The sequence below is a fragment of the Colius striatus genome, chromosome 12 (genome assembly GCF_028858725.1).
Source record: "Colius striatus isolate bColStr4 chromosome 12, bColStr4.1.hap1, whole genome shotgun sequence".
Lineage (NCBI taxonomy): Eukaryota > Metazoa > Chordata > Aves > Coliiformes > Coliidae > Colius > Colius striatus.
This window is the reverse complement of record NC_084770.1, coordinates 24,175,463-24,202,662: the sequence shown is the minus strand read 5'-3', so window position 1 is coordinate 24,202,662 and position 27,200 is coordinate 24,175,463. Positions and strand designations below refer to the sequence as shown.

The 27,200-nt window shown below is 40.7% G+C and overlaps 2 protein-coding genes across 3 annotated transcripts in view; one reads left to right on the top strand and one right to left on the bottom strand.

Moving 5' to 3' along the window:
• The window catches only part of HPS3 (HPS3 biogenesis of lysosomal organelles complex 2 subunit 1), a 24,679-nt gene extending 14,409 nt beyond the window's left edge, over positions 1–10,270 (top strand). The window contains exons 16-17 of the mRNA XM_062006231.1: positions 958–1,048; positions 2,258–10,270. Coding sequence (XP_061862215.1) covers positions 958–1,048; positions 2,258–2,385 — 219 coding nt within the window. The 3' untranslated portion in view covers positions 2,386–10,270. The remainder of the gene's footprint in view (positions 1–957; positions 1,049–2,257) is intronic.
• On the bottom strand, positions 5,152–27,159 carry CP (ceruloplasmin). 2 transcript variants are annotated; one of them, XM_062006230.1, is made up of 20 exons: positions 24,982–27,159; positions 23,319–23,489; positions 19,392–19,636; positions 18,086–18,298; positions 17,416–17,589; positions 16,622–16,876; positions 15,325–15,490; positions 14,400–14,539; positions 13,666–13,806; positions 13,351–13,562; positions 12,677–12,827; positions 12,011–12,223; positions 11,458–11,665; positions 10,110–10,249; positions 9,640–9,768; positions 8,984–9,090; positions 7,977–8,193; positions 7,119–7,258; positions 6,495–6,657; positions 5,152–5,450 (listed from the first exon to the last, which is right to left on the bottom strand). In XM_062006230.1, exons 2-20 carry the CDS (start codon positions 23,471–23,473, stop codon positions 5,443–5,445), a joined length of 3,177 nt encoding a protein of 1,058 aa, XP_061862214.1. In that variant the 5' UTR covers positions 23,474–23,489; positions 24,982–27,159; the 3' UTR covers positions 5,152–5,442. The 2 variants fall into 2 exon arrangements, with proteins under 2 accessions (XP_061862214.1, XP_061862213.1); XM_062006229.1 differs by lacking the exon at positions 24,982–27,159 and having other exon boundaries at positions 23,319–23,585.
• Positions 27,160–27,200: the final 41 nt, after the last annotated feature.

Here is a 27,200-nt window from a genome sequence, read left to right as displayed (position 1 = left end):
TAGCTAGTTTCTCAGTAGTCAGTGTTCCAAATTGTTTGACAGTATTGTGTAGCATGAAACTTTAGTGATAAGCTAACTGATAAAACAACACAATCCTTCAAGTAAAACCACATTTAAATATATTCTTCCTATGTTCTAGTGACATCTTGAGACCTTGTAATACCTTGAATGGTGCTGGTGCACTATGTTCTTTTTGTCCCATTTCCCCATTAGGCCTCTATACATAGAATTTTCTAACAGATTTTTGTTACAGTGTTCCAGGACTACAAGGGATTTACATCCATTGACCATCACAGGTATTCTGAATCACACAGAGTTTTGCTAGATGGAGTCAGCAAAGGTGATCCTCTGCTGATGGGCATCCTAGAACTCTGTTCAAAACCAGATTAGTGCTTTTTATTCAGATCTGAAAATAGTTTCTTTGGTTGTTTACACATTAATTGAATGTGAGGTTGCAGTACTGAATCAATGCAGGTGTAAGGAAAGAGTTACCACGTTTAAACAAAAGGAAAGAAACCCCCTTGTCTCCATTCTTATCTACAAAGTTAGAGAGAAACCATAATTCACTACCACAGCTGTTGGACTAAGTAGACAAAGTAGGGGACAGAGTAGTATTCTCAGTGGTATTCACCATTTTGCATGGAGTTGATTGGAGGGATTACTTTTCTGATTGCATCAGTCTTGCTAATTATGTGAAGTTTTTCTCTTACAAACTTTTATCTATATAGAGGTAGTAAAGGGAACTGTGTAAAAATTTTTGAGTAGAAAAAGATGAAAATTGAGAAGTACATGTGCAAACCCACTGTATTTCAAGCCTTAAACAGAGTAATTATGGAGTTCAAACCTACTTGTGTTTGTACACATCTAAGCTTAGTTCAGTGGATTTTAGAAGGTTTTTCATGCTGTTAATTGCAGTCCGTGTTAATTTACACTTTTGCTTTGGGTTTTGTGGATTAGGCTGTGTGGTGGACCAAGCTGCTTCCTGAACTTTGCAAGAGAGCCAGACTTAATAGAAATGACTGCCCTGATCTTATTTCATCACTGAAAGGTAAATCAGTTGATTGCAACTCTTTGTACATCATCTGACATACTAAATACTCCTCCTGATGTATTTTGAGGAGGGCAAAAAAAAGGGGGGGACCTTTTTCAACAGTTAACCTATTACAGCTCAGCAGCTTTCTAGTGACTTGTGCAGCATCATGGTTTAACCCCAGCCAGCAGCTCAGCCCCACACAGCCGCTCGCTCTGTGCCCCTGACAGTGGGATGGGGAGAGAATCAGGGGGTAAAAGTGAGAAAACCCCTTGGTTTGAGAAAAGGACAATTTAATAGGGAAAGCAAAAGCTGTGCACACAAGCAAATCAAAGCAAGGGATTTGTTCCCCCCTTCTCCCCAGCCATTGGCAGGCAGGTGCTCAGCTGTCCCCAGGACAGGAGGGCTCCATCACACGGGTGGGTGACTTGGGAAATCAAATGCCATTGCTCCAAATATCCCCTCTTCCTCCTCCTTCCCCCAGCTTTATCTACTGAGTGTGATGTCACAATGTCTGGGATAGCCCTGAGGTCAGCTGGGGTCAGCTGCCCTGAATGTGTCCCCTCCCAGCTCTTTGACTCTGTGCAAGCACTGTCCAACAGTAACCAAAACATCCCTGAGTTGTCAGCACTGTTTTCAGCACCAATCCTAAACCCAGACCCATACTATCTACTGTGAAGAAAATTACTGTTATTGCAGCCAAAACCAGCACACATGTAGCGTGTTGCCTCATATAAAAACCATAGCATTAATTTTGTATTGAAAGCACTTAAATTGTTAGAATTACATTGTTTATATATACCATTTTAAAAAACCCCAATGTAATAAACAGAACTAATAGCGACTGCGATTTTTCTTCTAGACTAAGTGACCATTTGGTTAAAAGCAATGACAGCTAACAGGCTCCTGTTGATAACCCAGCTGGTGTTTAGTGGGTGTTGATGATTAGGTCATAGACTGAAAAACACACAGTTCTTACTAGAAGTAGAGAAACTATCCATAAGCATTAGTGCCAGAGGTACACTTCATGAGTCAACACAGAGGTATGGTTTTAATGTAAGACATAATTTCACTTTGCTTTTAGATTTTGTATTTGTGTGTCTCAAGTTTCATTCTAGTTGCACTATTTAGGTAAGTTGATAACTTCAGTTAGTAATTACATTGTTAATTTTTTTTTTGTTTATTTGTTCTAAAACCAAAATACCTAACCAAGATTTTCTTTATCAGAAACGTTATCAGTTGTTGCAATGGAACTGGAACTAAGGGATTTCCTTAGTCTGCTACCAGAAGATGGAACTGCAGCATTTTTCCTGCCACATCTTCTTCACTGCAGCCAAAGGAAGCTGCCAACTTAAAACAACAAAAGTATGCTGTGCACCCAAATACAAAGAATGTGCTGGAATAAAAATGTAAATGAAACAAATAATAGAACTACATCTAAGGTACTGTGGGACTCCCCTCACACAAATTACATTCTTTCTCCCTTGAAACCTTATGACAGCTCTCTAATGATAGTTAAGGCAAAGCATCTTTCTTGAAGCCAATGCTACTGCATCCTGACAAAGGTCAGCAAAGGAGAATTCCCGCCTGGTAGAACTGAAAGGTTGTTGGACTGGTAAAAACATAGCTATTGAGCCATCAGGCAGGATCACTCATCTTCTCAGCTAGGGTGAACTCATGGCCAAAGCTGTAGAAGTGCCTTACTCTTTGCCAGCTGGCAAACCTGCTCAGCTGCTTTGTCAATTACATCCCCATGCAGGTGTTAACACTGAAAATGTTTTCATTTATCAAATCACAAAGAAGCCATAAAGCGAAATGGAAGTGTTCCCAAGGGGCATGGAAGATACGGACTACTGCTTGCTTGCTATTCTTTGTTTTCCTTCTCGTCCTCTTGTACTCTCTCAGTAGACAAGAATTCACAATACTGCTAGGCCACAAATCCAGCTGAAAACTTACTTCCAGGTTTTGGTAAGCATCTCAGGTACTTGTGCTTGTATGTATTGATGTGTCTTTTGGGCAGAAAACATCCTTCTGCTCCTTCAGCTGGAATTCAATCATAATAAACTGTTACAGTGTTTATGACCTTATAAATGCAGTTTATTTTTTTGAGACTCTAGGACGAATTAGGCAATGACTCCATGAATCCATAACTGTCTCAAGGCCTGGGCAGCTGATGCTATCAAATCTGGTTTCATTTTTAAGCTGTAATATTAAACCTGTACCCAGAAAAGATCATCTACATTACAGATACAGTAAATTTAAAACGAAAAAGAATTGGTTTAACTTACTTGTGTGTGGTGTTTGTGTGGAGCCGTGAGGAGGGAGCTGCAGCGCTGGTCACCGTGAGCAGTTGTCCGCCCCTCGCCCGGTGCTCAGGCGACTCACCCGGCCGGGCCCGAGCCGTCTGGCGCCTCTGCCAGCACCGTGTGAAGGGAAACCTACAGCAGAACGGGGTACCACAGTCGGAGAAGGAGAACCGCCGCACCGGAGACCTCCCACAGCCCGCGGCGGTCCACGGAGGGTGCTGGCGGGACTGAGAGTCAGGAGCGGCTCCCGGAGAGCGCGCCCGGACGGGCAGGAGACTCTGAGGCGGCGTCCGGGCTGGAGGTCCGTGCGAAGTGCCGGCGGCCTACGGAGACACACGCAGGGGGGGAGAGGAGCTGCAGCCTCGGGATGAACGCCCGTCGGAGCGGCCCCTGCGGGACTGTCGGGCCGGTGAGGAACCCCGAGATGGGGAGAGGAGCTGCAGCCTCGGGATGAACGCCCGTCGGAGCGGCCCCTGCGGGACTGTCGGGCCGGTGAGGAACGCCGAGATGGCGCAGGGAGGCCTGGCGAGAAGTGCGTCAGCCCTGAGGCGAGCCAAGCGGCAGGAGCCACGGGGAAGGGGCTGACTGCAGCCCCCTGGTCCCACCACTGCGGAGCTGAAGGAGCAGATGACACCGGCAATGAAGATGGGAGCAGTGTGGGGGAAGATGGTCTGAAAGGGTTGGTTGTGCTCTTCATCGTTGTGTCTCTCTGTGTTGTTTTGATTGTTCTGGTTGTGGCTGGTGGTGAATGAAATTAATTTCTGTTCTCAAGTGCAGCAGTCCTGTCAGTTATGCCCAGGCCTGTAAGTGGTGAGTGAGCCCTCCCTGTCCTTTGGGGGTTCCAAAGGCCCTCAGTACTTTTCTTTTCCCTGTCCCCTTGGGAGAGAAAGCAGTGAACAAGTGGCTGATCATGGTCCTTTGCTCCTGGATAGGCCTAAGTCACGTAACATTCCTGCTACAGCCAAAATCAGCAATTAACTTAACCAGTAGGGCTTATGCTTGTTTCAATAGAGTCATTCTACTTTAAAGGCCAAAGCAATTTGGTTATAATACAGAGAAGCAACTTTGTTCTGATAACTGTAAAGCCCAAATGTTTTGTTTTGCCTGCCTATCCCCATCCATCCTTCCCCCATTTGACACAGGTGTAACCTGTGGAGTTGGGCTATTAAAACACAAGTGGATGGTGAAACAATACCAGCTCTTACTACTCTCATTTTTGACTAGCATCAGTCATGCACTAGTACTGCTGCTTCCATCTGTCCAAAAATGCTTCATTTCCCAGCACTGTACTACATAATGACTAATGACTCAGCTGCAGTTTAAGATTCACCTGAGCAAAGCTCTTGAGTAGGCCAATCACCAAATTTTGCCCTTGACCATCTGAATTTCATCAGGCTTATTTCAGCACAAGTCAGCCTTGTAATTATTTTCATAACAAAACTGAAAAGGTCATGTGCAACCATGATCCCTCAGCCATTGCATCTTTAAAAGTCACTGTCTGGAAAGATGATACTGAGTAAAAATACAAAATAATTCAAGAGAAAGAACCGTTTTGTTAGCTGTTCAATTGTACAATCACACCATTTTATGTGTGAACCTATAAAGTGATAACCAAATTCCTGTTTTCCAAGCAATAAATACTGCTATATCTGAGCAGTAAAATGTGACAGCAGATACCTAAAACAAATTTTGCTGTTAGACAGGGTCATTTACAAACTTAAAAAACCCCACCAAAACCACAAGGGAAAGTACCTTTCACTTGGTTCTTCCATGTTCCTTATCAGTTAAGTAACAGGCATTACACATCACCTGGAATATGTTCACCTTGCAATATACTGTTTTTATTTAGAGTAAAAGATAATTGTAAGCTGTTAACGTTCATTCATCTGTCTTAATCTATGGCCCTTTTGTTAGCTGTGGGCCACCAAATGAAATCTTCCAAAATACACATGGAGATGAATTGTCCAGGAGATAGTATTTCTCAATGAATACTTCACTGAAGCTAGGTAGACCTTGGAGAATCGCTTTGGTAGGATGTTTTCATCATTCTGATGTGCCTGCCATACCTTCACACTTGAACTGACAGAATAATCTTGGTAACAAAGATCATTTGTCTGTAAGGGGAAAACAGCTTTTGTTAATGCATATGTAGAAACAAACTACAAAGTCTGAAGTGAAAGCAATGGATCCCAGTACCTTCTAGATATTGTGAATTAGATTTCAGAACAGCTTTAAGGTACATAGAAGGGTACATTTTCATGGACTTTAGATGGCTGATATGAAAAATGCAACATACTGCTTTTACAAGTTGGGAGTCTGCTTCTACGTCTCTTTCTGCGTATCATAAGTCAACCTTTATATTACCAGTGCAAGTTTTGCACAATGGATTCTGTAAATCAGAATGGTTTATAAAATACAGAGGCACGAAGACTTTAAAGTCAAATTTTACTGTTTAACATTCCAGTCCGTGTTTTTAGTACAGGTATGCATGTGGCTGTGCATGTACAGATACACGTTTTGAAATGCTCCTAGTGCTCTCTTTCTGACCATTAACTGTAATGCATACCTATTGTGCTCTGTCAAAATGTTGAGCACAGGAAAGTGTGGCTTTTGAAATGTTATTAACTTTATATAAACAATAACTTTCAAAATTATTCAAGGTTGACAATTTTTCCACAGGTAATAGCAATGAAGCAAGGTAAAAGTGTCTGTAAAGCTAAAACACGTCCTGCAGACAGAAAAAGCTATTTCAGTTTTTCAGTAAAGTGTTAGGGATGATGACTTCAGCTTTATTTACTAACTGTTCTTTTTGCTTTAAATGAAGATGGAGAGGGCATCTGACACTACTGGCACTTGGGTACAGAAATACTCTGCCTTGTTAATAATTATTTTTAATTAAATATCTGCTATTTAAGTTTCATTGATGGGAAGCTGAAGCAATAGTTCACATCCAGTGCTTTAGCTACTTCTGTTTTCTGAGCAGTAGCTCTGAGGCAGCTGGGATTGGGTGTCTTGCAACATGTGGGCCTTCAGACATCAATATTAAGCCATGAGATACTGCTGGATGCCCAACTGGTTCAGAGTACACTGGGCTGTCAGAGAGCCCCGTTCTGCATCTTTAACCATGATGAGCATTACTGATAGACATAAGGTCCCACCTTTCTTTGGGAGCACTGTGTAGGTTGTTTCCATGCCCGCGTGGATGTGGTCAGTGACGTGACAGTGCAGCAGCCAGGTTCCAGGGTTCTGCGGGGTCATTTCCACAGTCTGAAATGTCCCAGGGAACAGATCAAAGACATCTGCCTGGTAAACCCCAGTTTGCTTCAGGAGAAAAAGAAGCAGTGGTTAAGCAGAATGGCATTACCAGATGGCAGTACGATAAGCTATCTTTTATGCATATTCCCACCAAACCTTTTAATCACAGTTGAGTGAAAAGACATCTGCTGTATGTCATTTTTAAGGAAGCATCGTTTAGTACATCCACTTCATGCTTCAGAGCTTAATAAACTAGCAAGTAAATGAAAATGAAGGCAAACTACAGTTGCTGTATTATCACAGCTATGAAAATTCACAGCTACCTTGCCAAAGCAGCTTTTGAGGTTACTGGTCAGCAAATGCTACTGGCAGGTATGTTCTGTCTCTTGTGTGTGGAACAAATACAGGTTTGGAGCATGAAAACTTCACAGTCAAATTACAAGTCCTGCTTAATATTCTAACAGTTGGCTATTTACCAGAGATTACTGTCATAACACAGTAAGAACTAAGTGGAAAGGCTCAGTTACCTTATACTCAAAGCTATGGCCATGGAAGTGTGCTGTGTGAATGTCTACTTCATTGCCCATCCCCATCAAATACCAGCTTACTTCATCTCCAACATGCATAGTCAGACCATGTAAATTCCCAAACACCTTTCCATTAATGGCTAAAAGGGGGGAAGAGCAAGACAGAGAAGACAAGATTTTGTTTACGTTTTTTTCTCTAAACTTTAATAGAATACAACATTTGGAAGGCAATGCCTGGCAAAAGTAGCAGCTTTGAATGGTATATAAACCCCAAACAACTGGACAGCATATTATTAATAGGTCTGATTATATTCTGTATTTAATGAGAAAGTAAGACATAGTTAAAAGTTTTCTACTGTGCACCCTTGCTATTATTGTAGTTCTTAAAGATCTGCATTTCCTGCAGCTCCCTGTAAAGGAAAAGCTTTACCAGGACATGCTTTCACAGGATGCACACTGCCACTCCAGCTTACCCAGAACTGTTTGCTGACTATTTTGATCAGTTTGGTGATCAAGATGAACCTATTTTAGCAAAGGGTTGGACTAGGTGACCTCTATAGGTCCCTTCCAACTCCTAACAGCCTGTGATTCTGTAATCAAGTCAAAACTTCACATTTAATTTTTACTCTCTGTCCTTAATGTGGGACCATTTTTGTTCAGTTGTTTAGTTTTTGGGTTTTTTTAAAAAAAGTAAGTCATTGGCATTAAATGTATTTTCAAATAGTTTCTGTGAAACTTCAGGCCTGCCCTGGAACTGGAAATTGAGAGGGGATGAGAAATGCAAACTTGTATGCAGTACTTTCAAATACATCATTTTTATGGTTGCCAGGGTTACATTAACTAAATTGGGAAACATACCATGCATTTTATTACTTTCAAGGAATTCATCATCCTCTTTGTCAACAAGGTGCGGGTTGGTAGAGTAGGTTTTAATGTTTTCATCCAAGTACCATGACTCATTTTCATCAAAAACCATAAAAAGAAGAGCAAATTGAACTTGCTTTTTGGTATGAAATGATGGCAAATAATGTCTACGACACACAACAAGTGTGCCTATTAATCCACTGTAAGTGTCCTGAAATTACAAATTAAAAATCATATAATTACAAGATGTGACTAAGCAGAAGCACTTATAAAGCCAGACCTGAATCTGGCATTATTTTTACAGCTGTCAGTATTTTCCTGGCAATATTTTCATAGCTGTCAGTATCTGGGGATAAAGGAAGCCAGTGTCAGATAAACAAGGTGATATCTTCACTGTTAGAGGCTACACATGGATCAGGTTCAATGGACTATGAAGTGTAATTGCCTCTTTTTCATCTGTTGCTAGAAGTAAACAATTTTAATTTCTTGCTTATCCTTTTGGGGTTTTTTTTTTTCCAAATTCTTTTTAGGTTTTAGGATTTTAAGCTTGGTTTCCATTCAAAATACACTTCTTGACACTTTTTCTAAGACATGAAGGAAAGAATACATTCACTTCCACTAAAAATTATAAGTCATGTTAATAGGTGCTTGTACCAAAATGGCAGATTTATGTTCCACGGTTGCAAATCAGTCTTCCTACATAACTCATTAGATATTTATTGAGCAAGCTATAAAGTTTTGGCCTTGCCTTAAGAATAAAATCTGAGCATGATCTATACAACAGCGTTAAAAACAAGAAGCAAGAACATAAAGGACTATGACTCTCACATTCTGCCCCGACTTTCTTGCCTTATTTAGGAGTCATTTAAATTAAAAGGTATGGTAATAGGGGGAATGACTTGGAAGAGAAAGCAGAGTTTCAAACTCCTCTCCTTTTTGCTGTAAGTGTATCTGTGTTGAAGTCATGAACAAAAGCCTTTAGGTTGATGTTAACAATATACCTTAATGATGTCCACTGTTGAATGGTATGCCCATGCAATACAATTTGGGTCTCCTCTCCCAGAACTAGATCTCTCTGGGATTTTCCAGATGTACACTTTTGTTTCACCTAAATTAAATAAATATTGATGAATTTCAGAAGTTTTCTATGTGCAGACCTATAAGAGGTCATCCTGAAACAGATATCTCCATTTACAGCTTAGATTTCTCTTTAGTTTCCTCTCTCCAATTGTGGCACTAGCTAGCATCTTGCTATCTGCCCTCCTGCAGATCACTCACTCTTCTTGCCAACTGTCCAGTTTACAAAAGATGCAATTATTTTTATTAAGTATGGTAAAGATCACAGAGGAACCTGTGAAAGAATAGCCAGCATAAGCTGTGCTCTCCCTGTGTAGCCAAACCTTTTTGCTTTCATGAAAGGTGCAGACATGCTGCATCAAAAATGACTGATCTGTCAATGGCTAGGATGCACAACAATAGTCAGAAGGGCCATTTTAATTGTAGAAGTATTTGTCGTAAGCACCATCAAAAATTTAAGAACCTGGGGTACAAACAAACAAACTGGAAGATTATCCTGCTATCCTAAAATGAAAGCTTGTTAAACCTTACTGGAAAAATTGATGTTAACTGCTAGAAATAAACATTGATGCTTTGGTACCTGGGTTAGTTACAGCAACAACAGAACTGTCTGTTTTCACTCCATGGGCATGTATAGAGTAAGGTCTTGATGCCAAGTTCTTAAAAACTATTTTGATTTTATCTCCAGTATTTGACATAAGCAGTGGCCCTGTTGGATTAGAAAGAAAGATTAGCTTGGTTCTAAAAAAGATCAGAGCAGAGGAAGTCTGAGCACCTACTGTGTTTTTGAAGTCAGTTTTGGTGTCGCTGCCCAGTTTTATGCTGACTTTGAAAATACTGGACTTGTGATCAGGCTGCAAACCAGACAGATTTCTTTCTTGTAAAGCAAAGTAACCTTGCAAGGAAAGCACCATAATAAAAGCAGCAAATCCATGTTGTTTTAGGCACTTTGTAAGGACAGAACTATACTCAGTATTATTCAGATAGTATCCTCATCTTGTTTCAGTGCATTTTTCCCAGTTTCAAGACTGAACTTCATGATGACTATACCTTGAATTTCCAGGTGCTGCTGCTCCTCTGCTCTGGTTTTGGGAGTACTGAATGTCTGATCAGTGTACTCCCGATATACAACCTTTCTGTATTTTGAGCCAATGAATTTGTTGTCTTTATTTAAAAATGAGTTGCCAGGACTGAAAAGAAAAAAAAACAAATATAACAACATGTTGTACATTTCTTCATGTGTTATTACATTTTTTTTTGCAGGTGTGTCAGTTAACCACTAAACACAAATCTCAGTGAAACGGTAATCGCATAGACACTGGTATCTGCAACATGAAAACATTCTTGTTAATATGAGAGGTTTCTATTGGAAAGATTAAAAATATCACTATAAATACACCAAGGCTGTATAGTATTTGAGAGAATGCTGAGTGCTTGGCCTGGCAGACATTTCAAATTGCAAGAAATCGTCCAGCAACTTGCTTACTTGAAAAAATGAGCACTCTCTGACTTTGACAGATCTGACATGAAGCCTAAAACTTGTAAAGCTTAAGTGCCTTGCTGAAATGAAGTGTGAGGGACTGATTTTCTGCTAAGACCATGGGAGCTGGACAGGGTGGGAGAAAAAAAAAAGTCTGATGACAGAATAGTCCATATTACTTGTGCTTAGAACTATGACAAACTCCACTGTGGGCAAGGAAATGTGCTATCAAGCTGAATAAAAACAAGAAAAAGCAATGAAGTCACTAAAAAAGTACAGGCAGTTACAATCTACTACTTTAACCTCCAATGTAACTATACAGGTGGAACACAGAAATTAGTCAGTTTATTGTTTAGCCTCTTCTCCTAATGAATTGTTTGATCCAATCAGTTCCCCCTAATGGAGACTCAAATACTGGGAATAGATCATCAAAGCAACAAGCTTCATGGGCAATGGATTGAGTCATGGACTTACCTTGTGGAGACTAATGAAAATGAGAGTAATAAAAACCCCCTTACTTAAGAGTGCAGATAAACATGAGACAAAAGACATCTTGCATATTGTAAGTAAGCAAATATCAGGACAAAGTAGTCATCGTATCTACAACTTACTGAACATTAAGTACCAACAGTACCAACATCAGTAAGTAATAAATATGCATGCACTGCCCAGGATTCATAAAAATCTGCAACTACCCCACCAAAGGTTTATGCTGGACTGTTTCACAAATGTCATGCTATCTGGCTCAGTTACAATGCAACACTACTGGGGAAGGACCACAAATTCAAGTGAGCACTAGAAACAGGCAAAGCAAGCATGCCTATAACACCTGGAGGAGGAGAAGGTTCAGAAGAGGAAAAGGTTCAGAGAAGCGAATTGCTCTTTTGCATTTCTCCCCTGATGTATATTCTGAAATACCTTTCCTCAAAGTGTTGATGCCGCTCAAATTCCCATGTCCTGTTGGGAGAATAGTCCCATTCAACTTCCACTGCAGCAATATAGTAAGTCTTTTCATGCACATACATAGATGGATCCACATTCCACCAGTGGCATTTTTTCACGTTGTAGTTCTGTTTCATGCCCCCTGTGTAATGATCTGTTGTCAGGCAGGATACTTCAAAAACTCCTAAAGGTCACACAAGAAACAAAGACTTGAGGACAAAAGTCTCTGACTAGTAAATCTTGAGCTTGCATTACATGTGTTCATTTGGGTTCATATAAAACCCAAATTCTTTGTGTAGTACGGCTACTTATAAAATTCAGTACACATAGAAGCTAAAAATATAAAAGCTTTAGCATTAAGAGCTTATGTCCTTTGAACACAGGTTTTCTGCCCTTTAAAACACAACTGTAGAGTTTTAGCACTCAAAGGATCAAACTATTAGCAATTTAAAGCCTGTTTCTAAGTATAAAATGTTAACAGGTAAACAGTTTCTAAACTAGTAGTGGGATTTTTTAACAAGACATTTACCTTCGGAATCAGGCTCCATAATGGCTGTAAGAAACGTATGTGGAAACAGATTTGCTGTGTCCCTTCTCGTTCCTTTTGTTACAAATGTGTTTCCTGAAAAGTATATCCCATGGACATCAACTTCTGACCCCAAGCCCATCAAATGCCAGGACACCACGCTTCCTTTACACATCTCAAGGCCAGGCTGATTTCCGTACATGTAACCGTTAACAGCTGTAGAAGATTTCAGGAACCAAAACCCACCTTGATTAACAAATTACTTAATTCTGTAATGCAGATTAAAGAAATCACCTCAGATGTAATGCAATGCCTTAGACTGACAGAAAATACTAATAAAATACTTTATCACATCAACAAAACGAGATAATCAGTTCAAGCAAAACCACGTCAAAAAGGCAGCGTTTCAAAACAATTTCTAACTCTTCTCCTTTTCAGTGTCTAAAACTCTGGGTAGCAGTCTCAATCAACTGCAGCTTCCACTGCATACCTGCATCAGGTATCCCACTTCTTACCCTGCAAGACCCTCCAGCCACACAGTGAAGAAAATTTGAAGTGGTTTTCAGTTTACTTTTTTACTTCTGTTTTTAAGAGTCACTAATCCTTTCTAGCTAATAGTAAAATCCTTAATGTAGAAATTATTATTTTGCTAACTAATCATTTCCTTACAGTGCATTTTGTTAGACTCCTGGAAGTCTTCATCATCTTTGTCAATTGCATTAGGATTTAGTGTAAACATCAAAATATTGTCATCCAAGTACCAGCTCAGATTCTCATCAAATACTGTGGCAAGTAGAAAAAACTCCATGTTCACGTTTTTCTGTTAAGAAGAAATAGCACAAAGGAAAGCAGAATTGAATTAACAGAAAAATGTCATAAGAAGAATTCTATGCACATAATACTTTATAATTCACAAAGCAGGACAGATGGATACATTAATATTTCATTCTGATCGTCTCAAAGCTCTCTAATCACTTTATCTGCTGACTGGACAACTGCTGCTAATGCTCTTTCTACCAGGGGGATCCACCTCTGGAAATGGATGTGTTTTGGTCTTTAAAGTCTCCACATTTTTCTGGTTATTCCCATCTCAGCTGAGACTTGAACGCCTGTAGTTGCTCGCTGTGATGGTGATTTCACAACACAGTGTCTATCCGGAGCCAGAATGGTTTTGCTTTCAAAAAAAAAAAGAAAGAACAAAAGAAAACCCAACAACTCACTTCATTTTATGTGTTCCCATTAATTGGTCATTAATGCAGCAGGCCCTGAGCACACAATTCAGGAGGAGAAAAGAGATTCAGCTACAATGACGCAAAGGCTTCCATTTTTCTTATCTGACTGACCTGTTTCCCAGAAGGAAGCAGAGCTCCTTTCTTGCACACCAGGAGAGGACCCACGAGGCCAGAACTGGTGTCTCTGACTGCATCCACAGCTGAGTAGTAAAGCCAGGTTAAACAGTCTGGATCTTGGTCTGTGGGGCCCACATGTTCTGGGACATTCCACTCATATGTGAACGTAGCACCAGGAAGCACACGAGAGGCTGGAGATTCAGTACCTATTCCAGAAATCACCATTAGGAATTCTGCCTGCTGCACACTGTTTTGTCACCCCCATTGTAGCACCAGGCAGGACAGCCTGTTCCTGGTGCCCAGGCACACCTCTGGGGGCCGTGTCGTACGACGCCCCCTCCTCGCTTTTGCGGTAGCTCACGCCGTGGGGCTGAATGCTGAACGGGCGGCTTGCGTTGTTTCGGAACGTCACCCTGATACTCTCACCCACTTCAGCCTTGATAACAGGTCCTAGAAAAGAAGCACATGGTCTAATTACAAGATGTTTTTAACAAGTGGTGTACAGGTCACCATTAGCTTACAGCAGTCAGCTGGTGGCTTCTCCCATTGCCTAAGGAACTGCCCTTAGGCCTATGTGGCCACAGACCAGCTCTCTGGCACACAGCCTGAAACACAGGGCAGCCCAGCAGCAATGGGACTGTTCCAGTTCCACATGGAGGCCCAGTGATGTGCAGGACCATTCCTCTCTTTGCAAAAGGATCTACAGACATAAGCACCAACTTCAAACTAAGTTCAGTGCCATGCCAGAAGCAGACAGGTTTTATAAAAAGGCCTAGACCTACGTAGCCTGGCCTTGTAATTCAGAGCCAGACCTTTCAAAACCATGGTGTATTCCCCCAAGCAAGGTGGGGACCACCACAGCTTTGCCAAGAGCCTTCTTACACTCTCAAGTGTCTCTTGGAGGAAACAACTTGCACTAGCATCTGCAGGAGGCAGGGAGAGCCAAGGGATCCTGCCACGGAGGCGGAGGGGCATGGCAGGCCAGAGGAAGTGATAGTTTACTCTCATAAATCTGTGGCATTGAATAATTTTAGATATCTTACCTAAGAGTCCAAGATGTGCTTCCTCTGAGAGTCTTTTTTTATGTTCAGTGAACGATTCGTCTGTGTATTCTTTGTAAATGGCTTTTTTATAAGAGCCACCAATTCTTGTCTCACTTTGTTCAAAAAATACGTGAGATTCACTGTGTAAAAGAAATTGCAAGAGATGCAAGGAGTTCAAGTCATAATGCTCAGCTTTACAAAGGCTGTCAGGATCTTAACCTTATTTTCTGAGCTCTGATGGGGTGAGTTTGTTTTTTTGGTCTCCTTTCAGTGATCTGGCCCCACACGGATGTGCAGAAATCCATTATCCTTCATTACCTTCTCTTAAAGAAAAAGACACTCTGCTGTGTTGCCCTTATAAAGCCAGCATGCTTAGAGACTCACCAACAATGATTTCTAGTCAACATTTTGTAACCTGAAAGTGAGAGGATTTAGTCTACACTTTTCAAAAAATGACCTTTCAAGGTATTGCACAAGCAGTATTCAGACGAGCTGTGCCTCATCCTTTGTGGAGTGGGTAAGCCTTCTTCAACTCACAGACAAAATACATAAACACAGAGCAAAGGGCAAAGCTACCTCACACAAGTTGTTTGCTAGCTGAGATGGCATTACCATGATTTTCATCGTGAATTCCTAGCTTTGTTTTCCACCTCAGGATAATCAACCATCTCAAAATGTCAGAGGTCACTGCCTACGTACGACATTTCAATTCATCTTCATCCCTGTGAAATTACTAACATTACAGCAAAATTTAAATTAGTATTCCAAGGAAAATAATAGATCTAATTTAGTCTGAAATTTATGCTCTCATTAGCAGAGGTGAGGACAATGAAAAATTCTGCTTAAAAGCCAGTTCTACCATATGGCTTATTTAGCATGTTAATATCAATTCTGCTTCTAATTAAACAAGTTTACAAGCATTTACCTATCGGTAATTAATTCTTGTCCTGTAAACTGGTTGATTCCAGATGGGCCATAATTCCAGATGATCTCTTCAGCAGCAATAAAGTACTGTCTTATCTTTACACTCTCATTGTGATCTTTTGTGGGTTTCCCACAATCTTTTATTTGAAAAAGTGCCTGCATACCACCTGGAAAAAAACAAGGTAGATAAAACTAGGGAGAAGGAACTTCCCCTGCTTCCAATAGCTCCTCTGGAAAATTCACATACCATTGATGTATATGCAAAACACAAATGGAAAGGGTGAGGAATGACTTTTAAAAGAGTGCATGCCAACTTAGGATGTAGAAACACAACCATGGTATTTATGGTAGTCACGTGGTAAAGTGCATGTAAAGCTTGCAAAGCTGCAACTGGCATGGTAGTTACAGAGATAAGGGTGGAGTGAAAACAGGTCTGTCAGCACTTCAGTCAAGGTCAGGTGCTACCAGACTGACCATCTTCCCTCCAGATCTAATCAACACTTAACTTCTGAAACTTCTCAGAAGAAAGGTCTGTTAGCAAATCTGTTTGCAGGAGATACAAATAATGTAACAAAGAGAGCCCTCTTACAGCTATGGATTAGGCCAATTTTTAAGATTTAAGCCTGCTCAGGTTGCTTTGACCTCATCAGAATGCTGCTCTGTGTAGTTGAATCTGTAGGTTAAACATGCTCCTTTGATATCAGAATTTTCAAATCTTAGAGAATGACAAAATTCTGTATTCCTTTCTTTTATGACATATTATTTCTCTGACTCACTAACTGGGATACAGATCATAGAAAACTCTGGAATCAGCTTCTAATTATTTCATATGGTTAGTAAACACTGGACACACAGGGAAGAGAAATGTGGATCATATCTGCTTATCGGCCGATGCACTTTCTAGAACACGTCTTTGTCAGCAGGCAAGTTACCCTGCCTGTCCTATGGCCCTTGCCCAAGGATGGAACGAGTTCCAAATTCTACATTGGCAAACAGAAAATTGTTATCAATTACCTTCAGTAAGAGACAAACATCATGATATTGTTTGTCTGAAGCTGAGGCCTGCAAAAGTGCAGCTGTGCCAGTTGCTGCCAACAGATAATTTCCATTACAGGTGAGAATTTCCTTGATTTCCATGGCCACCTGCTGAAGCCCATCTAATACACCTCTAGGCATTTCAATTACTATGAGTTTTGTTACCTAGAGGTAACCTCATGTTAACCAGTATCGCCAGGGTGACTCAGTAAACTATTAGCTCAAGCTAAAAGAAATCCTGATTGCTGGAATTCACTCTGTACCTTCGATATGGTCATTCACTTGGCAGCTGAGCAGCCATTCCCCAGGACTCCTTGGTATCATCACAGCATCAACAAATGTGGCTGGGAAGAGGTTGATGGTGTCAACTCGATGATGCCTTTCTATTAAGGTCTGTCCATGAAAGTAGGCTGAATGGATGTCAGCTTCATTTCCCATGCCAAAAAGATGCCATTTTACCTTATCTTCTACACACATTGTGAGGTTTGGGAGGTATCCATACATGTACCCGTTGATTGCTAAAATAAATGTCACTTATTACAGTTACTGTCATAGACCTTAGGATCTTTTCTTAAAAAGAGGGCCATACAACCCTTCCTCTATTCTTCAAAATAGAAAGAGGCTCAAAGCAAAACTCTACACCTTTGAAAGTGAGACGGTATCACACACATACTTCATGTGCACAGCTACCTGCATGACTAGCAGTTCTGGAATACATCAGAGCCAAAGGTGTCTTCTTGTTAGACATTAACAATAAAAACTGTTCTCCTGAACTATGATATTACTGTACAGACTTCAGGAGTACAACATAGAACAAAGTAATGCAAGTCTGTTTTGAGCACCTGGGTAATTATATTGGCAAAGAGGTTCTCAGCCCCTAGGAATTTTGTATCACAACTCCAAGGCAGTACTTGCCATCACTTTTCAATCTTTTTTTCTTAATCCTCCAAGAAAAAGTTCTGCTTAAAAGTAATTGATCTCACCTTTAAGAGACAACATATAAAAGTCTTACTTCACCAGATCAGTTACAAGCAACATTCATATAAATTTTTCTCACAGTGCATTTTATTGCTTTCCTGGAAGTCCTCGTCATCTTTGTCAACTTTGGAAGGCTCAGAACAGTATGTCCTGATATTGTCCTCTAGGTACCAACTCAGATTCTCATCCATCACAGAAAACATAAGGATAAATTCAGCATCAAAGTGTTTATCACTGTCCTTATTCAGTGTATCTGAAAAATAAAGCAGTATTATTCAAAGTCTTCAGCAACTGACATATTTTTATCAGTTTTAAGTGTAGTATCATTAGGACTGGTCACTGTTTGCTCCATATTTTGCCACTTTTCTTGAGAGTGAGTGTACACATAATCTTACAGACACACTCAAAATCAAAAATCTATTTTGATACTGTAAAATAAGAAAAAATCCTGCATGTGAAAAGAATACAGTAAATTTGGTTCTCATATCAGTACTCATACATCCCCTTGAATTCCTACCATGAACACATCTCACTTAGATGGACCTGTAGACAATGCATTCTGCACTGTCACACACAAAACCAATCTGCCTCCTATACTACTGAAGGCACCTGAGAAGACAAAAAGCTGCTGCTTCAAAATTAATTGTAATCCTCTCCTCTTCCAGTAACTTATTTCACTGATATTTATCAACAACCATTATCAATCACCCTGCACATGTACTTTTCTTACTTATTTATTTATGGCTTACCTTTCCTGCAAATTATTAAAGGCCCAACAAGTCCTGAGGCAACATCTCTTGGAGCATCTATGTGGGAGTGGTAAACTCTAGTGATGCAGTCTGCATCCCCCTCGGCTGGACCTTGATCTTCTGTCACATCCCACGTATAAGTGTACTGGCCCCCAGGCTCCACAGCATCATCCCTCTTTTGCAAATCTTTCGTGGCGTCAGGATAAAAAGCACCTGAAGAATGTTGTGCAGCCACCATTAACACAATACATTCACAGTGTCCTGACAGCACCTTCAAACCTGTCTACATGTTGCAGTAACACAGACAGGTGAATAGATCTCTTCAGGAGTCTCTTCATTTGCATTTTAATTCCATGGAAGTACTTTGAGTAATGGCATGTTACATTCAGTCCTTAAGTTATTAGGAGGGCACTGTGTACCTCTGCTAAAAAGACAACAATTCAAATATTTGTGAAATGTTTGTTAAATATTAATCTTGGAAACCATTTAAAAATATGTGTATGTCCTCAAAGAATAGAGGTGTGACTGGATTGAGAGCAATAGAAAGAAATTAAAACCCTGTGACATAAAGTGCATGTTCTGCAGCATAACAACATGTTCTGTTCCCACAGAACATGTCTCAAGCCACATAGCAAATGGAAAGAAAAACTTCACAGATTACTACAAGTTGGGCTGATACTTCATAAATTCATATGATGAAAAATGTTTGAAGACTCAGTTTGAGACAGTATCATATTCTCAACAAAGTACACACAGTTTAGGCCCTGTAACAAAACCTTCAACAGCCTGTTCTGGTGCTGTCTAGTGCAGAAAATGCCCCATTGCCTGAGTACAGCAAGACCAGCTATTGCAAAGGGCAGTTCCCCTACAACACATCTTAATGTGTGTCAAGACTTTTAGCTCTTGAATTTCTCCATTTCAGGAAAATCTTCTATATCTTAAATACAATACATAGAAATTTAGTGTTGGGAATTTGGAACTTTGTGTTACCATTGTTGGTAGTTTCTTCTTCACAGCAGCATCGATTTTTCCTTTTTATATCCTCAATACCTGCATCTTTTATATACCTTTGTACACTTATCCAGTTGAAATGTTGATCTAAGTCACCTTCTTTATGAATACCACTTTTAGCTTTGTATTCCACTCTTGAAAAAATTATCAAACTTCCTAGTTCCTATTTTTAATTGGCTGTGTCTTGTTTAAATTTTTTATTTACTTGACCAGTCTTCTCTTTCATGAGAGAATATCACACTCAAGAGGAATTCCTAACTTTTGATATATTTGGACACAGAACACTCAAGTTTACCTTCATTTTCCTTTGTGTATCTTACACCATGTGGATGCAGCGTGTATCTTCTGGAAGCAAAGTTTTTCAAGTGAATAATAATGGAATCTCCAACTTCTCCCTTAATGATAGGGCCTAAAAAACCCAGCCAGGAAGGTTTGTCAACTATCACATCATATAAATGGTTGGTGTACTGAGTGTAGACAGCCTTTTTGTAAGTGCTTCCTATCCTGTGTGGTCCTCTTTCGAGAAAGACTCCAGCTTTCCTGTAAAGAAAGCACACAGACATGTCTATAGTAGCCATATTTTAATTAGGAGGGTCTCAAGTGAAGAGCAGGTCATTGTAGCACTGTGCACAACTATATCTGTGTTTAGGGGCAAAAACATCAGTAAGGCACCCATAAAGAGATTCAATTCTGTGCAGCAACCTGAAGATAAAGACACTTTATATAATTCTGGGCAAATGTGAGACCACGTGAACAGTGCAAATAACGGTTCTTGCTGCTCACAACGGTTGTATTAGCGTGCTTAACCTGCTGTAAAATTTTTCATGGCCTGTTAAAAATAATTTCCATCCTCACTCTGTGATGTTGACTGCACACTGAGGATACACTGAAGATGTCTGGACAGGAGAAAAACTATAAGATTCTGCTAAAGGCCAGTGTGTGCACGAGGAGTGCAGGCATGCCAGGTGCTGAAAGGAGGGAGACTAAGCCCCCAGTTTGCTCACCAGTCACAGATGAAGAAGAATCACAGCCTCAGAGCTTGGTATGGATTTACCCTAATAAAGTCTCATTTTTACAGATTCAGCCCAAGAGGGGCTGTAATGGTGGCTTCTGTAAGAAGGTGCTTGAAATTTTCCCCCGCTCTGAGTCAGACCCACTTCTGGGGCTGAGCCAAGTGAGTGCCTCTACGATCACTTTTTAAGAAGACAGAAGAGGAGGGTTCCTTCTTTTCTAGGTAGGGGTGGAAGGAGTTGGAGGAGAGAGAAGCAACCACATGGACCTCAAAGTCAATGAGGGGAGAGAGGAGGAGGTGTGCCAGAGCAGAGACCCACAGCATGCTGTGGGGAGACAGGGGGCTGTCCCCACGCAACCCATGGAGAGGAGAGGTGGGTGAAGCTGAGATTTGGCAGCTTGTGGAGGTCCCCATGACAGGGGTGGTGACGGTGCCCAGAGGAGGTCATTGAATTTGTGGTAGGGTGGCATTGCAGCAGAGGTGTCCAGAATGCTGCTGGCAGCAGAGGAGTCCCACCCTGGAGGGGGTTGTGAACAGAAGCTGCAGCTGTTGGGAAGAACTCACACCAGAGAGGTTCCTTACAGATTCTGTATCCAGTGGGAGGGACCCCGTGTTGGAGCAGGGGAAGAATGTGAGGAATCCGCCTCCTCTGAGGGGGAGAAAGAAGTGGCAGGGACCATCTGTGAGGGACTGACCACATCCCCCATTCCCTGTTCCCCTTCACAGTTGAGGGGAGAGAAGGTAAAGATATCAGGAGCAGGGACCTGAGCCTGGGAAGAATGGAGGGGTGGAGGAAGGAGTTCTTAAAGCGCTGGTTGTATTTTTCTCATCATCCTGCTCTGGTTTTGCTTTCTGTCTGTTCTGTCTCTAGTAGGTAGAAGAATAAGTCAAGTAGTCAAGTCTGCTCTGCCTGGAACCATAATTATCGGCGAGTCCTCCCTGCCTTTGTCTTGATTCACAAGGTCCTTGGTTTTCTTTTTTCCTCCCATCTCACTGAGGCCTCTGCCATCCTAAGAAAGGTGGGAGTGTATAGGGGAGGAGATGAGCAAGAGGTTGCATGGTGCTTTGTTGCTGGCTGGGCCTGAAACACAACAGTATACAAACTGGCTATACGACAGCAGGGTACTAACAACGAGCTTCTCAATCATTTAAGTGCCTTAACTACTGGATCATTGCTCTTCTCAATCAATGACACACATTAAAAATGAGAGCTTAGTTAGTGAAGAAGCAGTATAACACATGAGCTAAAATGAGACTGATAAAGATGGTCTTTCCTATGTGTGGCACGAGTATCTCTGAACAATGCAGCTATGGCAAGTGTGATGCCCAAGCACCACCAGCCACAGGCAAGGGGCCACCACGTGTCTCTGACACCTATCAACTGTTAACAGTTTTGGAGCCAAGTTTTGCTTGCACTGAGGGTCAGGTACCTTTCATTAAACATTTTCATCTCTAAAGAAGAGTTATCTTTGTGGAAAAAGTACTTATATTTAACTACAATGATGAGAGCAGCTGCCAATGCCAGCTGTTTAAACCACTAGTGCTAGTACTGGCTCTTAGTGCTAGCCTAAACTGCAGAGCCTCTTTAACAACAAATGCCCCTCCTGCACATTTCCCTGCCCGCTTCAGGAGGACTGGCTGTGGAAGTAAATCTACCCCAGGAGGTGTCAGTCCTCACAGATAGGGTAACACTACCTGAAGTTCATCAGCCTCCTGATTTCTCATCCAACATGATCAGAAACCAAGCCAACATGGTTTCATATTCCCAGCAGGCCATACTGTGGAGAGAGTTAACGCTGCCCAAAAATGCAAAGCATTTCCCACAAGGCTGAGCATTGTTTGAGCCTGTGGGGAAAGAATTGTTTGTACCCTGACAAGCCCAGATCTGAAGTGTAATTAAAATGCTAATTCATGAAACTTGGAGAACATAAACTTAGTTGCAAAGGCCCAGTAACTGGAAGTCTGAGTGCACAGAGCTTTTTTGACACAAATTAAATTGAAGAAATATGCTAATACTCTTCTTTGACTGTTTAAACAACTGCCATTTAATTGCAGAGTATTCCTTCTAGCAGGTACACTGCGCTCTTCCTTTCATTTATAAATATCAATCTCTTTACAAGCACAACCTCAGAAGTTAAAGGGTTCAGGATCAGAGAAGCTAAAAATTGAAAGTTAAATAAAAAGGAGCAGCTCCATTGCAGGTACAAAACCACTGAAATACTGGAATTAACTCCTCATGCTGCAGGTTGTCACAGAGCAGAGAAAAACAATGAAAGTGCTCTGCAATTATAAAAGATGCCCTGCTTCTGACATTTATCAGATTTACTAGCCTGCTGAGTCACTGCCAGTGTCTCACACATCATTCCGTTTATGAGTAAAAGAAAAAGCAGATGCTTCTCTCATGCTCCATCAAGTGGCAGACTATGGCTGAGATATTATTGTCTATCACTAGAGAAAATAAGCCACAGGAAATCTTCTTCATCTACATAGGAAATGCAAGCTGTATACTCAAGACTTTCAAATTCTGTCTTCACAGTTTCTATTTCAGTATAGTCCTATTTCATTTTAAAAGCACTGGAAAAAAAACAGAAGGAACATTTTTTTTCTCTCTCTCAAATATTTTCTAATGCCTTTATAGCTGAGTTTTCTTTATTGATTATTCATATTTTCAGAGTACTTCCCTCATTCTCACCATACCTATACCTACTTACACAGTTTCACTCACACAATCTTTTTTGGCTCGTAACAAGCAGCTAAGCTCCTTCACTGTGGATGAAAGGACCCAGCTGTGCTGCTGCACTAGTGAATATGATCACTGTGGAAATGAATATCTAAAAATTGAAATCTATGCCTAGTAGTAAAGTTTTAAATTTGTCGAACTTCTGCATTTAAGTCCATAACAGCACTGGCACCTTAGCCATTCAAAATTAAAGATTCAGAGTATTCTCCTAGGATCTTCTTAGTAAACCTTTCATTGCAAAAAATTCACAAACAACTCCTATATATTCCAGTGCTTTTGATTAGCAGAGTATCAGAATGCAATTCTCAAGCAAGCAAAAAAAAATCCAAATTCCTTTATATGTCCAACAGAAAATTGATGCCAACATGATTCATTGCTCTGTCTACACCAGGTTTTTTAGTTTGGCTCCAATGTCTAAAGCAGACAATGCTGTAAAATCAGACTCAACCAGTGTAAACTGTTCTACTTACTCTTCTTCTGCAAAAAGCTGTCCTGATATGATGTTGGTATTGCCAGGTGCATAGTTCCACACTGTCTCAGTAATGCCGATGTAGTACTCCCTGTTCACTGCTCCAGCTTGGCAACAGCAAGAAACCAGCAAGCAGCTTAGGAAGAGCAGCTTCATTTTGCATTCATAAACCCTGTGGAAAATGTGAAACAAAAACATAGGTCGGGCACATGCTATTTCCCTTTATATGTTCTTGCCTCCCTGCACCTCCCTGCTCCCGGTGCCTGTTTGTGCTGGTGACCATAACAAAATGTTGCACAATGTGTGTCAGGAGTAAACAGAAGATTCTGGTAACCCGTCAGTTCAGATGACCGTCAAAGACGTGTTTTCAATTTCTGTCAGCCTACTATCACTCCAATTACCATTCAGACTGTTATCAGATCTTGTAAATCTTGCAGCTGACAATACTGTAGCTCTAAATGGAGCTTAACACAGGCTTAAGCCTAATTACATTCTTCAGTATCTCTACCGCTCTCTCTGCAGCTTGTATACTGCTGAGAAAATAACGTTTGTGATGTGCAGCACAAGAACACAGCTTTAAGTGCATAGTGAAAAGCTCTTAGTGACACCAGTTTGCCTTGGTGCATCCACCTCTGTGCTGGCCCTCTCAGTGCAGACTTTCTGCTGCCTGCTTCCCTCGCTCCTTTGGCATCTACAGCTCACTGTTGCTTCCCCTCTGCACAGCAATCACTAAACAGGGGCCACAGAGAGGCAAGGCCTGAGGTCACTGCTATCCGAGCAGAACATCACCTGATGTATACACAGATGAGCTCAGCTAACTCACCATGTTCCCTTGGAAATGTAATTTTAGCACAACTGTGGCATATATAGCTCGAGATGAAAAGGACTGTTCCTCCACAGAGGAAGGTGGGGGATGCTTGGATCTCATTTGCAAGCAGCTTCAGTATTGCCCAAATCGAAATGAAGCTCTGAAATTTCACAAAACGACCTCCTAGTTCATCTTTCTACTGGTCTGTCACCAAACAGGATAAGCAACATTCTTCAATGATTAAATCCATAAGAGATGTATAAAGCTCCAGATAATCTTAACTGTTACCATTATCTAAATGTCCCACCCAGACCAGAAGGCTCTATTTTTCCTTATTCAAATTCTCTAAACATTTTGCTTCTGTTACTCCCATTGAAAAATAGTAACAACGTTAGACCTTAAACATGAGATGTTTAAAAACACCTAACCAAAGCTGGCACTTGCTGTTATTTTTTCAAGCATACATCCCTTATATCAGTTGTGTCTGAAGCTTTAGAGATAGAAAGCCAATGTGCAAATTGTACAGACTGCTGCTAAAAGATCAAGATCTTCAGTCAGTTGGAAATTCTTAAAAATACCCTGTTCTGCCCTCTGAGCACTGACACAGATATACTTGTTCTAAATGTCACTCTTCATTGTATGGCAACTTGTAAATACCACAATTGTTGAAGCTGTTTTCTTACTGACAGAAAAAACTATGTGTATTCTGAACAGAAGACTAAGATTCAGAACATAACTGAAGTACCACAGGCTTCCTCTAATGACATACAAATCCAAACTTTATTTACCAGCACTGTGACAGAAGTCATATAGAAACATTCAGACACTGTTAGAATATTAAAGTCCATAATCTCACCTTTTGGAACCTTCTACACATCTGCATTAAATGGAGGATTCTGCTTCTAAGTGACTGTGGCCAAGGCAAGTTTGCAAAAACCTGTCTGAATCGATGACGAAATTCTGGAGTTTCCCAGCTTGGCATCACATGCTCAGAATGATTTCTGTAGGGATTCTTTCTCTTAGGCCATGGATGAAGGTCAGTGGTTTGGTGGAAAGATGAGCTTCTACAGGTTGCATGTGCCTCATCTGTAAATTAACCGAGGTAAAAATGAGAAAATGTTTACCTCCTCTTATACTACAGTTCAAAGTCATTCCTTAATACTCAGCTAACAGAGTTTTCACATATGTGTGGGCTATTTGGCTTATATTTGTTCAGATTTCCATCAGGCTGGGGAAAACAAACAAACAAAAAAACCTTACACAAGCAGTATCCTTGAAATCTCATTTATTTGGGGGTAAAAACAAGCGCTTTTCTTTGCCTTAGTTTGACTCCTAAATTACTCTTTCTTAATTTGAAAAAGAACTTCGTTTGCTTTTTATTTAAAGAAAGAACAAAACTTCTGACAGGTGAGATTTTTCCATTACCACTTTTAATCCTGCCTTACCCAAACTTTAAGTTATTTGTTTGCCTAAGCACACACCTATTTTTTTTCTCTTAATGAAGTAAAAGACTTGCCAGAGGTGACTGAGCTTCCCAGGCCTACATTATTTTTAGAGGGTGCTTGAAGAGCAGGCACATTTCTCCTCTGGTAGACAGAGCCTAAAGAGACTAAGCATCCAATTTAATTGATTCAATTATGAGTCTGCAGTTTGGTGTCGTGAATGTCCCGTTATTGTTTTAAACCACAATACCTCATTTCTCACACTGAGGAGGCCGAAGTGCTGTGACTGTTCTGAAATCCCCAAAATTGCATTGAAAATACAAAGCTGCTCCTTTTACTTCAACAATTTTCCTTGAGGGGTCAAAAAAAGGAATATTCTGATAGAAAAGGTCTCAATAAAAGCCCCCAGTGAGACTGAAGGGAAATCTCACAATTTCCTAATTCCCTAATCTGAATGGTATGTTTGTAATCTGCTGCCCCAGTGCTGCTCTGACCTCCTGCAACATCCTGCAGGCCTTTGCAGGTCAACATTCTTTGATGTTCTTGAGAGTTTGATTTGTCCTGTGCCACTCTATTCTTTTTCCATGCAGGACAAAAACCTCCATCCAAGACACGAAGGATTAGCAATCAGAGAATCATACTTTAGTGAGACTCACTATACAAGGAGTAGTATGCCCCAAAATGCAAAGTATTTTACTACAAGTATCTGCCCACAATTGTGGTCAAAATCAGGGCTCCACAGCTATTTCCAGTTGCAGTGTTTTAAACAAACGACATTGCTGTTTGAGACACAGCATCTTCACACTCTGGCAAAATGCATTGGCTGTGAGGAACAATTAATGCCAGAACTATTACTTCTAGATCTCTGCATGACTTCCTCACTTACAGTAGTTTATAAACTCAAATCTGCAGCTGCCTTCTAGGCAAGCCTGGGGTATTTGATGTATGGATTTCAGCAGGCAGCACAGACACTTCAGGTTTAGGAACACTTCTCCAGTAAAAGGTGTTTCTTTTATGCCACCATGGTGTGAGCTTTGCCCCAGCTCTGTGACCCACTTTTGTTGTAGGGGTGAGGTCTGTATTCTACAGCTTTCTTTTTCTTTGATTTAAGCCACTAGAATAGGATGTAACAGCCTGGGGTAAGGAAGAAATTTGAACTCACAAGGCACAATCACACACACACAAAAAGATCATCAAAAGACAGCCAAGCCCTGCCCATGGTTAGGGACAGTCACCAGTAACACTGGCTTTGCAAGAAAAGGTTTGAAATTTACACAGTGAGCAATTATGTAAGTCTGTATTGAGACTATGAAAAGAACCCAATCCTGCAGAAGAACAGCAGTGAAAGCTCCAAGATAAGAAAGGCTGCAAATCTGCTTTTTGGTTGCTGACTCATGACTTTGGAATGAAGATCAGATAAGAGTGAATCTCTTAAGTAATTTAATACTAAAGAATACATCCTTTTGTGATTAATGAGCATGCATCACATAATACTTGATTAAAAAAATAAACAGCTTACTTTCTTTTTATAAAGTAAAAAGAAACCCAAGACAGCTATTAATGAGCTAGAAATCATGGCTTCATCCCGTGCATCTCAAGGGAACAACCCCTTCTGACATACTGGGCTTCGAAT

Excerpts from the sequence above, each read along its gene's own strand:
- CP (XM_062006229.1), bottom strand. The coding sequence starts at position 23,515 with ATGTTTTTGTTTCACATTTTCCACAGGGTTTATGAATGCAAAATGAAG. Across the intron at positions 15,491-16,621 it reads AGTGAATGACCATATCGAAG|GTGGTATGCAGGCACTTTTT; the intron begins GTACAGAGTGAA and ends GTTTTTTTCCAG. Across the intron at positions 13,807-14,399 it reads AGCACATCTTGGACTCTTAG|GACCTGTTATCAAGGCTGAA; the intron begins GTAAGATATCTA and ends CTTCTTTTCTAG.